Below are 14,559 nucleotides of genomic sequence, written 5' to 3'. Positions count from 1 at the left end.
GGTAAGTCCACTAATGGCGTCATGTCTGGGTGGACTAAGACGGACTCGAACATGTTTCGAACTTTCGACTCAGCAGAGTGCAGACTCAAACGAGGCTTTATGTGTAATTTATTAGTAGGTACCATCAATATCTGGATGCGTTATAAAAGTGTATTATCGATATTATCGATCGGTGTTACTACTTACTATTTGTAACGCTATTTGTAAACTAGATTTATCAAGGTTCGACGAATTCGGTTTCTAGTTAGCCGCACTCGATGAGCCGCTTCGCCTAGCGGCAGGGTGGCGAAGCTGAGCTTGGTGCAGGGTGGTGCGAGTGTTCTGCACGACAGGGCCAGCCCACCTGCACGCTACCTTTCATGTTCTGAGAGACTAACGGGAACTAGCTCGGATCAATCGGTATAAACCTCGAAAAGAAGCTTATCGAGGTCGATGGGGCGTCAAAGAAGATGTCAAAGAGGCAAATAAGTGTGATGCTAGTGGTGGTCGGTAGGGGGCGACGGCAGAAAGACCGGACACACGATAAAGCTAGAATATAGCACCTTCTTCGTAGAACAACAGCCATATAAGGCACTAGTTGTAAGTATTTGCTTGGAAAATGCAGCTTACCAGCCCGTTGTGAGCCTTTGTCATGCGAGCTGTTAATCGGATCGGATGTTTTGTGATATTCACATGAGTAGGCATTACCAATCATAAGTGGAACAAGTAGTAGGCATTCAGAACAAGAAGGGTCTTTAGCAAGAAGCTGAAGCTCGCCTTTATATGCGCATGAGACCGTAATCCCAGACCGGATGCCCGACTTTGAGAGCCCATGGAATTTCTCATGTTTAGATTCGGTATCTTCGTCCTTTACCACAATCGGGAAGTTTGCATTGTGACAGTTTCAAAAGCTGCTTCTTATATAAAATAGCGATTAATAGAACGGTGCAATAGTGTCTCCCTCCATAGTGAAGTAATGTAGGCACATTTTTCAAGTGATAAGACACAGTTCGAACTTCGAAGATCGATCCCCGTCTTCACACTAGGTATTGAGGTAACTTTTAAATGAAAGCACAAATAATCTCCCTTGAAATCACGGACCGTTCATTTATTTGGCGATTTCATATGACATACACTCAATCACTGTCTTTTGCTAACTGATGAGCAGGCACTCCTCACTTTATCCGCCGTGGCCGGCTGCTGTCGATGTCACCGCTCACCAGTGGCGTTTGGCAGCGTTGAACTGGTTGTTGTCGGCCGTCTTTGTGTACTGAGCGATCCAGACGCCGATGAAGTCGCGCTCCACGCGGCGGGCCTCGATGACATCGGGAGGGTCGGCCGGGTCCGACGCCCGCAGGTCCAGGTGGTGAGCGCCCTGACAATGTCACGGTGGGAGTCAGATGGTTGATGGAGCATTGGTGAGCTCAAAACTAAATCTGTTTGGAAGTGTCTATTAATGGTCTCGTAGAATGTGTGACCATTTCGGACCCGTGATCGTGAAAGCGTTGGCTTGGCTAGTTTGAATACAGACCTAACACCTCATTATCTTCTTATAGAGCTCTCGGCTAACACGACCAGCACATCTAGCACGACTACCACGACTCACAATGGGATGATGACCGAGGTTAGGGTGTCAGATGGGACTACGTAAAACCACTATCACGACACAACTTGCACGACTATCACGAGTCACGACTCACGTTGGGAATGATGACCGAGACGAGTGTATCGGACAGCGAGCGCATCACTCCGCCCGAAGACCACGGGTCGAGCAGACCGTTGGCGAAGACGATGTTGCTGCTGGCGGTAAGGTTGATGCCGCCGTAGATGAGCGGGGCCATCAGCGGGCGGGACGTAGCGCCGTACTTGCGCTTGCAGTCGGCCGTGTAGTCGGTGAGGTTCCACGGGGACGGGTAGAACATGTCGTTGATGCCGTCGTTGCACATGGGCATGATCATCTCCGTGCAGGCCTGCCAGAAAATGATAAACAATTATCTATAGGGATGCACGAGGATGTAGGCCTAATATACTACTAATATACGGCTACCTAACGCGCAATTGATATTTCTATGTACAAGCAAAATTTATTTATATTTTTTCTTCTTACCACGTCCTATTTATAAGCTCAGGTTATAAACGTGCTGGCAGTGAAACAGCTGACGGGTCTGGCGCTCGTTTCGTTTTCCCCTTTTGCGACTTTGTTTCGGCTCTCGGTGACCTCACTGACCTGGAAGTACCACCCGTCGTCTCCGAGCGAGTCGGTGCCTTGGCTGGACGAGTCGATGCAGTCCACGCCGCCGGTCGAGTTGAAGTAGAGGTTGATGATGTCGTAAAGGTTGGTCAGCAGCGACTTGTCGTCATCGCCGTGGTCGTCGTGCAGGTAGGAGCAGGCCACCTGCACGCGGGAAGTCATAGAACATGAGGATGAGAAGTCAACCGCCTTTCATAGCATGATGGGTACCACGAGATCCCAGCTGTTAGTCACGCAGCTGAAAGCTCTGTGAGCGGAAAAGTGAAACGTATATAATTCAAAGCTAACAGGCTGTCAGTGAGTTGTGACTGTCGCAGGCTACCGCTGTAACGCCGCCATACGGCCTCCTTTAGCGTTGTGTGGTGTGGACATTAGATCAAGTACCGAGCTGCGGATGACGGACGCTACCAACCTTGACGGGGAATGCGGGCAGCGGCGAGAGGAAGTTGGCCGGGTACGGGTAGTCGATCATGGCGTAGTTGCTGTACATGTCGGAGAGCCACATCCGGAAGTCGGCTAGCTCCGAGCCGTTCAGCGGCTTACAGAGCCTCCAGGCCGAGCTGAGCCAGTCCAGACCCTCCTCTGTGGGCGCGAAAACCATCTTAGTGTGTGTGTAGACTGTAGTTTTTTTTTTGTAGGAAATGACGGTGTCGTCTTGTGCCGCGGCGGTGCTGAGATTTTAGAAGCAGTAACATTTTTGTTCAAGCAAATTTAGTCCGCATCAAAAATTGTCACCGTTTATTTTGCGTTAGAAATCACTGTCAAAATGGCATGTAACGTCTAGCAGATAAGGATGTAATAGGTATAGGTATCCATATTCCAGCATGACACGGAAAGAGGGCGATAGGCAATAATGCAGTAAAGGTCGGTAACTTATGTAATCTTGCGTACGACCTTTCATGAATATGACAAATGAGCCCACCGCCATCGTAAAATTGCTGGTTATTTGCCCCATAACAAAAACACCGGATACCCAAAACGTACGGGTCTCGAAGAGCCTGTCGATAGCGTCCCAGGATTTCCTGATGACACGCGGGCACTCCTCGCTGTCCTTGGCGAACGTCTGGGTGACCACCTTGCTGAAGGCCTGGCACGGAGTGATGTCCGTAAACTGCAGGATCGGAGCAGAAGACGCGATCGCCCTGCAAATAAACGACGTGTGAACGGGGACGATTTTTACTGTTCCTCACCGAGGTAATGCTATTCTGTGGTAAGGTGTAATGAGCTACGTAAGTAAAAGGCATATTTTGGTGACACGTAGATAGGTACAATGCACATAGATATGTAGGACATTGAGAAAAAGGCGGGATGGACCATAACATTTTCTCACCGCGGTTAGAAAATGATTTTTAGACAGCATCAGCGTTTTATTTGTCGAGTACCGTCAAATAAGTTGATCGGCTGCATATAAAAATTAAACTGCAAAAGCAAGAAATTAACCTGTGTCCGACCATCGAGCGCTACATGCACTCACCCTTGAACGACGTGCGGGTATTTGACGCGGAACCAAGCGGCCAGCATGCCGCCGTAGGAGCCCCCGAAGGCGATCACCGGGCTGTCCCCAGCGCCCGGCAGCGTGGCCCGCATGTACGTCAGCAGGTCGGCGTAGTCGGCCAGTGCCTGCTCCGAGGTCAGGTAGCCGGCCTTGCTAGGATCGCTCAGGGACGAGTTCGGGTACGGCAGCGACTGGCCGTAGTAGCGGTGCTCGGCGAACACGATCAGTGCAGAAAACTCCGGCGCGATGTCGAACATGAAGCCCTATGAAAAGACGAAGTATGATTAAAGTTAGTCTGTTACACTGTCAATGAATGCGATATGGGACTGCGGGTGAAAAGGATGAACTTTTAAACGTAAGTTTAAACAATAAGTTTAATTCAGTAAAAGCGAAACAGTCCTTTGATAAACTTGCAGTTAATGTTCCGTTAACGGAATTTAAAAAGATGCAGTAATACATCAATCACAATTTAAATTGATATTTAATGCTAGCATGCAGGTATTTTGGTTTTATCTTACGACTTGAGGCATAAATTCAATACTAAGTCGATGGTTACCACTGACATATCGGGACCACACCACGCACTTTCTGTGTACGCAGACTGATCCTCATCTTATCGATACCAGCGCTGAAGTGCACTTAGGTCCTTGCAGATGGACTGTCAGCCGATTCGTCCATCGGTAATTTGCTGATAGGAAAATACCTTTGGGCCATTATTCCAGACAGTGTGCACGAGAGAATCGATCGATAATACTCGCAGCTTGCATTTGCCTTTTCTTTCTCATGTGTCTAACATAAGTTAATTGCTACATAAACTTTCTGTTAAAGTAAATGCATTTGAATAAAGCATAGCTTTTCAAATGTGAAGCGGGCCCATAGCCAATCACTGTTAGCATTAATGGTAATATTAAAATAACAAACAATTCGATTATCACTATAATTCGAGCATTACTCGATCTCAAAAAGCATCATGTGGTAAAGAAAAACGTGATCTGGGTGAGATGTTCGTCATTTTGGCAGTCAAAAGAACCAAACTATTTCTTTATTGTCCATGATGTAGGAACATTACCGCCATGCGGTAGCGTCTACGCCTATTACGTTTAACGCATTAATCAACACGTAAATCCCGTCACATTATCTGTACGACTGTCGCCAGAGACGTACGGTGTTCTCCAAGAAGAGCTCGATGTCGCCCTCGTTGCCGGCGTAGAAGAAGATGGGTCCGCCATTGCCGTTCCACCATGTGTCGTTCACCAGGTACTTCATCTCAAAGACGTCATTGTTGGCGAAGCTGAAGTGGTCCACCTGCGTCACAGAAAAAGAGAACGGGAAGTTATCAAAGGAGCATGCAATGAATGAGGACACATCTTGTGTCCAAAGTGAAGTTAACTTATTGGCAAGTTATCCAAAAAATCGACCCAGCCACTCGCAATCTTAAAATGCTGCTCGTACTTGGAGACTTGCTTTCGGATTAGACTGTCTTCGTGTGGGTGAAGGATTTGTATCGCTGGTTTGGGTTTAAAAAGCAAGAAGTCTGTGACAGTTACGGTGACCTCTAATGAAACTATGCGCCATCCATAGACCATGCATTTCTTTATCCAGAGCCTTCACACCCGACACCTTTTGTTTGGTGCGAGACGGACAACGAACCCCATCGTCGAATGAGTTCGAGGGTTACCGACGGGCTTGCATTTTTGAAGCGAAGTGAATGGGAAGGGAACAGAGGTCCAACGAAATTGCTATTTTGACGATAGCTATATCGTCACTAGCTGTCTTGAGGCACTAGCTCTTTATGCTTCACTAGCTACTTTGACGCTAGCTGTTTTGTCACTAGCTGTTTCTAAGCACTAGCTATTTTGCTTCACTAGCTATTTTGACGCCAGTTCAAAAGTCACTAGCTCAAATGTCACTAGCTATTCTGACGTGCACCCCTCAATGCCCTCACCTGTCCATTTCCCTGACCTTGACCTTATGTCAACGTTCGGTTTTACCTTCTCTAAACAAAACGTAGATGGGTCATTCGACGTCGCTGAACAACGATGTTGGTATCATCGTGTTCGGTCTGTTTGGAATGTTTTTTGCGTCAACTTATATAAACTTCTCAACTAAATAGATGGTTACCACGGGCCTTGGGCTTTCGGTCTAAATGAAGTCAAATCACGTCAAGTGAGGACGTTATCCTGTCGAGTGTCGTTCGATGCGGCAAACGTTGACGAAAAACTTCGTTGACCTCAAATGACCTCAGTGACGTCATATATGACGTCATATTATATAAGATACAGGGAAATGGAGCTTGGGACCGAGCGAAACAGCAACCTATAGGCTATATCCATCCAGTTATCTGCGAGCAGTGAGAGCAGATTCCAGCCTACCTGTGTGGTGTACCAGTAGGTCTTGTAGCCGTAGCCGAGCGCCTGCGAGGCGCAGAGCGCGGTCAGCAACAGCACGCGACACCACATCCTGCCTGCTCGCGGTGACACCACTGGCGCACTGTGTCGCCTGTGTGCCCAGCGAGCCTCTGCTCGCCCCGATAAACCGGCAGTCATATGACCGCACTTTGTACCGCGAGGGGAGGTGGCGATACGGGGTTGGATGTCCTTCCCGCGGTCACATGATCGGAGAGCAAAAAGCGGACCACGGCTGATAGCACGAATACAGCGGACGGATGCCGGGAGAGGAGAAGAACGGAAAGAGGAAATGAGAACTGAGTTTTAGCGGCCCAAGACGCAAGAAAAGTGGACACAACGCGGGCAAAATGTTTCACGCACTCCAGTGGCCTGCCCTTCCGTCACGTCACTGTCAGGGATGACCAGCCAAGTTGCATTATTCAAGGCCAATCTTATTTGTTTGCGAAGTTATATACAGCGATGTTTTGCAGCGTCGGGCTCGGATGACGATGAGAGGACGAGTGCTTCTTATCGAAGAGAACGCCCTCTGAGATCGTTGAGTGATAACGTAGAAAATAGAAATGTAATATTTATGTTGCCCGTCATTATCAAGACAGTTTGGAAAGCAAATTTATGGTAAGGGCTATCAGGGGACAGGTGACGCTTGAAATCTCGTCAGTCGTCAACACCAGCATGACTGTGCTTTTCACATTTTCAGTGAGCTGAGGTCATGATGTCATCTATAATAAAAACATTTTTTAAGGAAATCGCGATGACTTTTGATCGGCACTGACATAGCGAAGACGGTCGTGCAATAGCACAGTCGCCAGCTCTTCAAGATATTCCGTAAAAAGGTTTTCCGCATTATCTTCTTGCCTTTTTTTGCCTTTGCACGGCAGCTTTTTACATACCTATTACCTACATTTCGACTTTTATCCACCAATGAAGGGCAAGGAAAATGTCACATCTTATAAGAATCGGTCGTAACCAAATAAAAGTGCCTTTGGCTTTTTCGATTGCATTACTTAAATTTTATCATTTTTACGAGCCTCGTCCTGTAAGGCATAAATATATAAACGAAATTTGAAATATATACCTATGAGTAGGAATTAGCAAAACTATGAAAAGAAATAATAAATATTTTATTATATGTTGACTTATGTTCCACCTGGCGGTGACCTCGTGACTCACCAAAGTGGGCCACCAGGCGGACTGCAACCCGGCATCGACCACCGGTCATTAATGTTCCAGCTGGCGGGGAGGGGGGGGGGGGGGCAGCGGCCCAGCTGATCGGCGCCGGCGTGTGACAGTCTGACGGAGACAGTGACAGGCGGCAGGCGGTCCAGCGCTCGCCGGCCGGCCGCTACCGTGTGCACTTGCGGCCTGCAGCTGCAGCACCACCGGAAGACACGTGACACGTGCTGGTCTGAACGACAGAGGAAATTGTCCGGTGACAGGTGAGTTGCAGATATGAGTGGATTATATCCTTCTATTTGGGTAGATGTCCGTGAAAGCTGTCTATGAAATGAGGTCCCGGTGTTAAAATGGAAGTAGGCAATCAATAAAATCCAGAGTACTATAGGTCCGTTCAATTTTAACATTGTACTTAAGTTTGTGCTAAATGCTTACCTGATGCTTTCCCAATTAGCATGGCGATTTTGACAATACCTATTACCTATTTCATTCTAAATGTCGTTTTTTTTAAAATAATAAGTAGGTATACCTATTGCAATGAGGTCGAAACTGTCAGTTTCGGTTGCCTATAAAACCTTTCTGTTTGATCCGTCTAACAAAAGCACTGAGCTACGACGATACGCAAACGAAAAAAAAAAATATTTAGGTAGGTTATACCTACTGAGAAAAAAAAACGACGATCTATATGAAATGACAATTAACCATACATTCGATGCATAAGCAAAGAAGAAACATTTTCCTTCTTCAGCATGCGTAACGATCGAGTACGTACATACGTCCGCCGACTGCCGACTATAACTGTTGGGATATCGTGCCAGGGAGGAATTATCCCACTTTCTCCACTAAGCTCCCGTCTGCCTCAGCCATCTGTCGCTTCGTCAGTGACCAACCACTGACCACTGACCAGCCAATAAATAACATGCCATTGCCTGGTGCCTGTTCTTACATATGAGCATATTTCCCACACGCATCAGGATACGATGGTGTGTGCCCCGCTGCAGAAGCACGGTTCGTTGCTCCGGTTCGGAACGCCGCTGCAATTTTTAGGAACAGAAAAACGGACTCTACATTTATAAAGTATAACGAACGAACATGGAACTTCCGTTACAATGCAATGTAACCACCATGGTGGTTTACTTGGCACTTTTATACCACCATGGTGGTTCGTACGTTACAGCTTAGGTATATAGTTTCCACTCCGACCAACAGCTGCTATCCAAAACCCGTTTTCTTTTAACCTACTAATACTTTTGCATTATGTGCGCGTATTTATTTATAAAAAATTGTAAAACAATACCTTACGGCACAATGTTCTTTTGACCGTTTCGCAGTCTAATATGGGATAAGCCCTTAAAAAATAAAAGTTGAAGCACGTTGAAGTTGTAAATACTAAATAGCGAAAAGCTGCTATAAAATTGTTCTCTATTTTTTTTTTTACACAATATACTCTGTCGGAGAGCTTACCAGAGCGGTTCGACCAGCTCGAGAATGTCGCATTTAGTGGCTGAACTAGCTTTATATCCTATATAAAACAGTTGGGCGTTGGCCGCTCCTTGAACGGACGGTGGCCGAGACGGCTAAATCATGATTGGGTAAAAAACGACAAAAAAAAAAACGAAAAACGACCCGTCCTTTCACGCTATTGCTGAAAGGACGGGCTGTGCAGTATCGTGCTATTGAGGCTAGCGTGAATTTTGAACTTTAGTCCGAGCCCCAGCTGGGCATCATAAACCAAAAGAACACGTCCTGGGGGACTAATTACCTTTAGGGATATTCAATCAACAAGTAACGATTGTGGACCAAGGCTAGCGTGTTGACGTCTCATAAAGAACGTCCTACTTTTAGTGCTTAGTGTCTGCAGTCGTACCGTTGGGGTGGACCGCCTGGACAACAGAAAGTGGGACATCGTCGCCGGACGCACCCGCCCGGTGACCTAAATCGCCTCTGGCTATTGACCCGACGTCGCAGCACGGTTTAACGCTGTGGCCTTGGCAATGGGGTACTGGTATCGAGGTCAAGCATGGTTCCGATATTCTGCAGGAGCTGAAATGTGTTTATTGGTGGCAAACCTAGTCCTACGCATGGGGGATCGGTCTGACCCCATCTCTGCCGTATGGCCCCTGATCGAGCTAAGTTTCGCGAAAAACTACGAGCATGCTCCCCGTGAAGAGAGGAAGCCGATTGTAGTTACCTACTTTATTTTGAAGTCCTAGTCTCTGAGTCTTTTCGTAACGTTGCACATGATCGTTTGCTCCGCGAGGCTGTAACTCAATAGACAATTAAGGGTAAAGGGGCGAAACGGCGAGCGGACCAGCCCCCCCCCCCCTCCGACCCCCTGATATTTAAAAGATCGACAGGTCTGTTCTGTGTTCATGACATGGGCTCGTGCGCTTCAACCCACCGACCACTTCCGCTGGTTCCATAGGCGGCGGCACGGGGGGGGGGGGCACCGGGCACCGTGCGGCGTGCCCCCTTGATTTCGCCATTTTAACATTAGCCCCCCAGTAAACATGCCGACGTCGGCCCGACGTCGGCCGACGTCGGGGTGACGTCGGCAACTCGGCATCAGCATGCCGACGTCGGCCCGACGTCGGTCCAACCTCGGCACGACGTTGGCTGGATGTCGTATATGCCCGCATGTTCCGACGTCCAGCCGAGGTCCAGCCGACGTCGGGCCGACGTCGGACCGAGATCAATTGCTGAGGTCCAGCCGACGTCGGGCCGACGTCGGGGCGATGTCGGACCGACATCGGCCGCTGTTTTGACCGTTAAAATAATATAAAATACATGTTTCATGTTTCATAAAGAGCTTATGTATTCAAAATATCCTCAGGAAACTCAAATCTTCCTCCACGCCGCAACCCCCTGATCCGGACTGGACGGGAAACTTTATCCCATTTGGGATTGCCCGTAAGCCGAGCTCGCCCGTAGCCGGGTGCGGTGAGTGCTTGGGGGCTGCTCGGCCTATCCTTTGGTCAGGCTCAGCCCCGGCAACTCACCAGGGCCGGGCCCAGTTCATATAGAAAGGCCAGTCGGCAAGTGTCACTTAGCCAAAGTGCCACTTATCAAAGGGACACTTTGGGAAACGTTGGTGCAGGTTTATCCCGCGCCCCGCTGGGGGGGGGGGGGGCAGAATCTGCCCCCCCTCCCGTTCTTCGCCAATAACTTCTAAACGCGTTACGCCAGCGACGTCAAACTTTCAGTACCTTATCATACATCAATTTGACACGTTCCCTGAAAATTTGAGCGGAATCCGTCGGAAAATTTTTGAGATATTGACGTTTTAGTGACGTCATGTTCGCCATTTTCGCCCCAAAAACGGCAAAATTTCAAACGCCGCTAACATCTTCATTTTTAAAGGAATCAAGACGTAACAAAAAAGGTTATACGTGATTCTACTTTGTCTATCAAATGGCTATCTCGGTTTTTTGAAAATTTTGGATTTTGGCCAAAATTTTCCCAAAAAACTGACTTTTTTGGGAAAATAGTTATAAAATCCAAAATTTTGAGTTTATCGAAAAAAACGGAATATATGTCAAAGAAGTGGTCTATGTGCACCTACATACCAATTTTTAGAAGAATCGATTCAAAAATGTGGGAGTTATTCAAATTTTTATGACGTCACGACACACAAAAATTTTGAAAAATGATTTTTTGGAACTTCTAGACCTCGTACGGAAACAAAAATAGCACCATTCGATTCGTCGTGAAAAACTGCATCGGATAGACACCTTTTTAGGCCTTAACAACCAACTTCAAAATTTGACCTCACTTGACCTGACCTTGACCTGACCTCGACCTGAAATTCATCCAGAGGTGGTCCATATCACTTATTGAGTGTGCCTATTGATTTCCATGAGTAAAATGACCCATAAAACATGTGTCGCACATGCCCTTTTCTATATTTTGTTTTTGGTGACCTGACCTGACCTGACCTGACCTTGACCTTGACCTTTGAATGACATTGTTTGCAACGAATGTTGTCTTGATAGTCTAAGAACACGTTTTGGGCAATTAGTCTCAGTCTATTCTTCGGCAACTACGGTGCAAGACCGATACTGTAGAAACTTGCATTTTGTACCCTTGACCTGACCTTGACCTGACCTCTGACCTACTTAAGCAAAAAAAATTGGGCTCTTAAGATCCGCCTTGTTGAGAGCTTTCGATTGCCGTTTTCCCCGTCTTTCTACGACCATCGGTTCGGAAGTTAGACAGGGGGGCAGAATCTGCCCCCCCCCCCCCCCAGCAGGGCGCGTATGGCTGAATAGCCCAGCGGGGCGTGGATTATAAGAGTGGCTATATGAACCCATTGTGGGGTCGCCCTTTCCAATAAGTGTCACGTAACAGCAATGGGACCAGGGACTCTATATGAAGTATGAACTGGACCCAGGGAGCTCGCCAAGAAGACCAATGTCTCCATCCTATGATCTTTCCGGCTCTGAAATGGTCTTGTCAGACCGAAAGGGCATAAGCCAACAAAACAAACCCAATGCGTTAGCTGGCTGCGTGGTGTAGTGGTTAGCGCACTAACCTCGCGTTCGAATGGCACGGGGTTCGAATTCCATCGCTGGCTGATGCTTTTGGCGTGTTGTCCCAGTAAACATGCCGACGTCGGCGACTGGGGGGCTCGAATCCCGCCGCCGGTTGATTTTTTGGCGCGTTGTCCCAATAAACATGCCGACGTCGGCCCCGTCGGTCCAACGTCAAACGATCTCGTCAACCTCGGCAAATGATCTCGGCCCAACGTCGGCTCGACGTCGGCTGGACTTCGGCTGGACGTCGGAACATGCGGGCATATCCGACGTCCAGCCGATGTCGGGACGAGGTTGAACCGACGTTGGGCCGACGTCGGGCCGAGCCTCGGCCCGACGTCGGGCCGACGTCGTCATGTTTACTGGGATATGGGCGTTGCATGGAAAGAATGGGACCAAAAGTCGGCAGTGCCCCCTTAATTGAAGGTGTTCCGCCGCTACTGGCTGGTTCCTCCCTGCCCGCGGCCCCGCATAATAGCTCACCCCTGGAATTGACCCAGTGAAATAGGGAATTCCCATTGAATTCCCCAATGAAGTTTGAGATTTGAGAACCGAAAATAAATCGGGACGCACCAAATGCATAGTTCGGTGATGCATAGCTCTGGATATTTAATGAAATTAATTAAAAAGGATTTACGAAAAATAATCACCTATAAAAGGTGAAATCACCTTTCATTCATGGAAAGTACATTAGAAAGTATCTAAGGGTGCGTTCGACATCTTGATAATCAGGGATAACTTTCCGGGGTCATCGGACCCCTCGGTGACCTGACGGCTGACACCGTGTACAACAGACAAAAAAACGTGTAAAAGAGCCATTAGTGAAGCAAAAGCAATCTTAAAATGTGACTTATTGCATCGATAGACCCTGAAGTAGCAAATACTCAAGGCAAATAATTACCACTAACCCCGGATAGTTATCCCTCAATTTCTGGATGCCGAACGCATGCTAGAAATCTTTGAGAAACAAAAACGACCTGTTCATCGTGGATTTATCCTGTCAACATAAGCGCTATTTCCATGACAACCAGAATTTCGAGTGATATAGACAAATCAACTGGTGACTTTTTCTTACTTGCAGTTGTAGACAAAATTAGTGAACAGAAGCTCGCTGCAGCTGATTCACCTTTGTCATGGATTAGGTATTCCTGGGCCCGTATTCACGTCGACATCTTACGATCAGTTTTCATCGTACGATCGATTTGGTATTCATGTTGACCATCTTAACTTTTTATCGTACGATCAGTCTGGATATTTAGGATACTTCTAATTCACGTTGACAATCTTAAGATAATTTGGTATTCATGTCAAAAGTCCTAGGATTTATCCTACGACCCAACTTAAGATGTCGTAGCAGTTCCGAAGATTTGATTTTTAGCAGCATATTCCGGGACGACATAGAAAATGGATCCTCCGTCAAATGATACAGCAAACGAAATAGATTCAAACAGTGAGCTATTCTTAACATTATAAAAGTACCACAGATTTAGTATGCTTCAAAGTTATTATGGATATTATTTTACCATTAGGTATTATGGAAACTATATTATTATATTACAAATCATCATATGGAGAATAAATCGATAAAACATGCATTTTAACCCTCGCCGGCACAGGGGGGAGGTTGATGCAACCCCCCTAAGGTTTTTCGCGGTTAACTCGCGTAAAAAGCGGCGGATCGCGACGAAACTTTCTGTACCCCCGCATTGATAAATTTTACACCTACCCTGAAAATTTCATGACCCTGACCCAAATGACCTTTGACCTGTGACTTCTTTTCCGAGACCATGTTTGGCCAGAACCGCGATTCGGCGTATGTCGGCTCGCATTAGCCGCGCGTTTGCAAGCTTTTCGTGGTTTCAAACGTTCAAACATGTGATTTGATGTTGCTCCCATGCATTAGGGTGGGTGTTAAGGTCACCTGAAGGTCAGGTCAGGTCATTGACCTTTGGTGACCTCGGTTCACTTGTTCGAGTTTTACATATCTCTAGGCTAGTTTTTGGAGCTGAATTCGAATTTAGCAGCCATGTGAACATATACGAAGTAGTTTTGGTGCCTTCGTAATATGTTACGAAGCTGTCAGAGGCGGATGACAGGTACTACTAATACCCGTCACGACCCCTACCGGTTGACCTGACCTGACCCGACCTGGTCTAAATGCTTAAAGACATCATCTGTGATCAAAACTAACAAGACATTCGTGATCAGCACCCTGAAAACCCTCATAGCAGCCACACTTTACGACGTTCTAACAGGTCCCGATTTTCCCGACTTTTGGGTCATTGACATGACCTGCAAGGTCAACCAATGACCTAGGACCTTAAAATTGGGTATCATCGGCTTCCTCTCGTCACGGGCAACACGCTCGTTTTTTCCGCGAAGCTCTAGCTCGATCAGGGGCGAAACGGCAAAGGGGGTGGTCCAACGGACCCCTCTTATACGTTAGCGGCTGGCAAAACTTAATACGGGCGAGGGTTAACATTAGTTTTGAGTTGAGATTGCGAAAATGGGGTCCCTGGCCTGCACCTACCGGTCTGGGCACTCACAACATCGAGAAAAGTTTTAACTCAGAGATATTTAATTTCAAAGTTGCAGCACTGGATTCAAGGGCGGATCCAGGGGGGCCATATGGCCCCCCTTTGGCTCTGAAAGGGGGCCAACATATCTTTTGGCCCCCCTTTCATCTGTGCTGTTTCTCACAGCCGGCTAATTTTTCAGAAT

At 47.3% G+C, this 14,559-nt stretch overlaps 1 protein-coding gene across 2 annotated transcripts; it reads right to left on the bottom strand.

Annotated features, from left to right (window-relative positions):
* Positions 1–1,072: 1,072 nt before the first annotated feature.
* On the bottom strand, positions 1,073–12,938 carry LOC122385910 (lysosomal Pro-X carboxypeptidase-like). Of its 2 annotated transcripts, none has more exons than XM_043374558.1 (8): positions 12,914–12,938; positions 4,890–5,030; positions 3,705–3,988; positions 3,215–3,372; positions 2,643–2,812; positions 2,207–2,374; positions 1,680–1,949; positions 1,073–1,354 (listed from the first exon to the last, which is right to left on the bottom strand). In XM_043374558.1, the coding sequence occupies exons 2-8, from the start codon at positions 4,989–4,991 to the stop codon at positions 1,196–1,198; spliced, it is 1,311 nt and encodes a 436-aa protein (XP_043230493.1). In that variant the 5' UTR covers positions 4,992–5,030; positions 12,914–12,938; the 3' UTR covers positions 1,073–1,195. The 2 variants fall into 2 exon arrangements, with proteins under 2 accessions (XP_043230493.1, XP_043230483.1); XM_043374548.1 differs by lacking the exon at positions 12,914–12,938 and adding an exon at positions 6,098–6,753.
* Between the last annotated feature and the right edge of the window lie 1,621 nt (positions 12,939–14,559).

The sequence above is a fragment of the Amphibalanus amphitrite genome, unplaced genomic scaffold (assembly GCF_019059575.1).
Source record: "Amphibalanus amphitrite isolate SeventyFive unplaced genomic scaffold, NRLGWU_Aamphi_draft 000015F_arrow, whole genome shotgun sequence".
In the NCBI taxonomy this organism is placed as follows: Eukaryota; Metazoa; Arthropoda; class Thecostraca; order Balanomorpha; family Balanidae; genus Amphibalanus; species Amphibalanus amphitrite.
The sequence above is the reverse complement of the archived record's forward strand: the minus strand, read 5'-3'. Positions and strand labels throughout refer to the sequence as shown.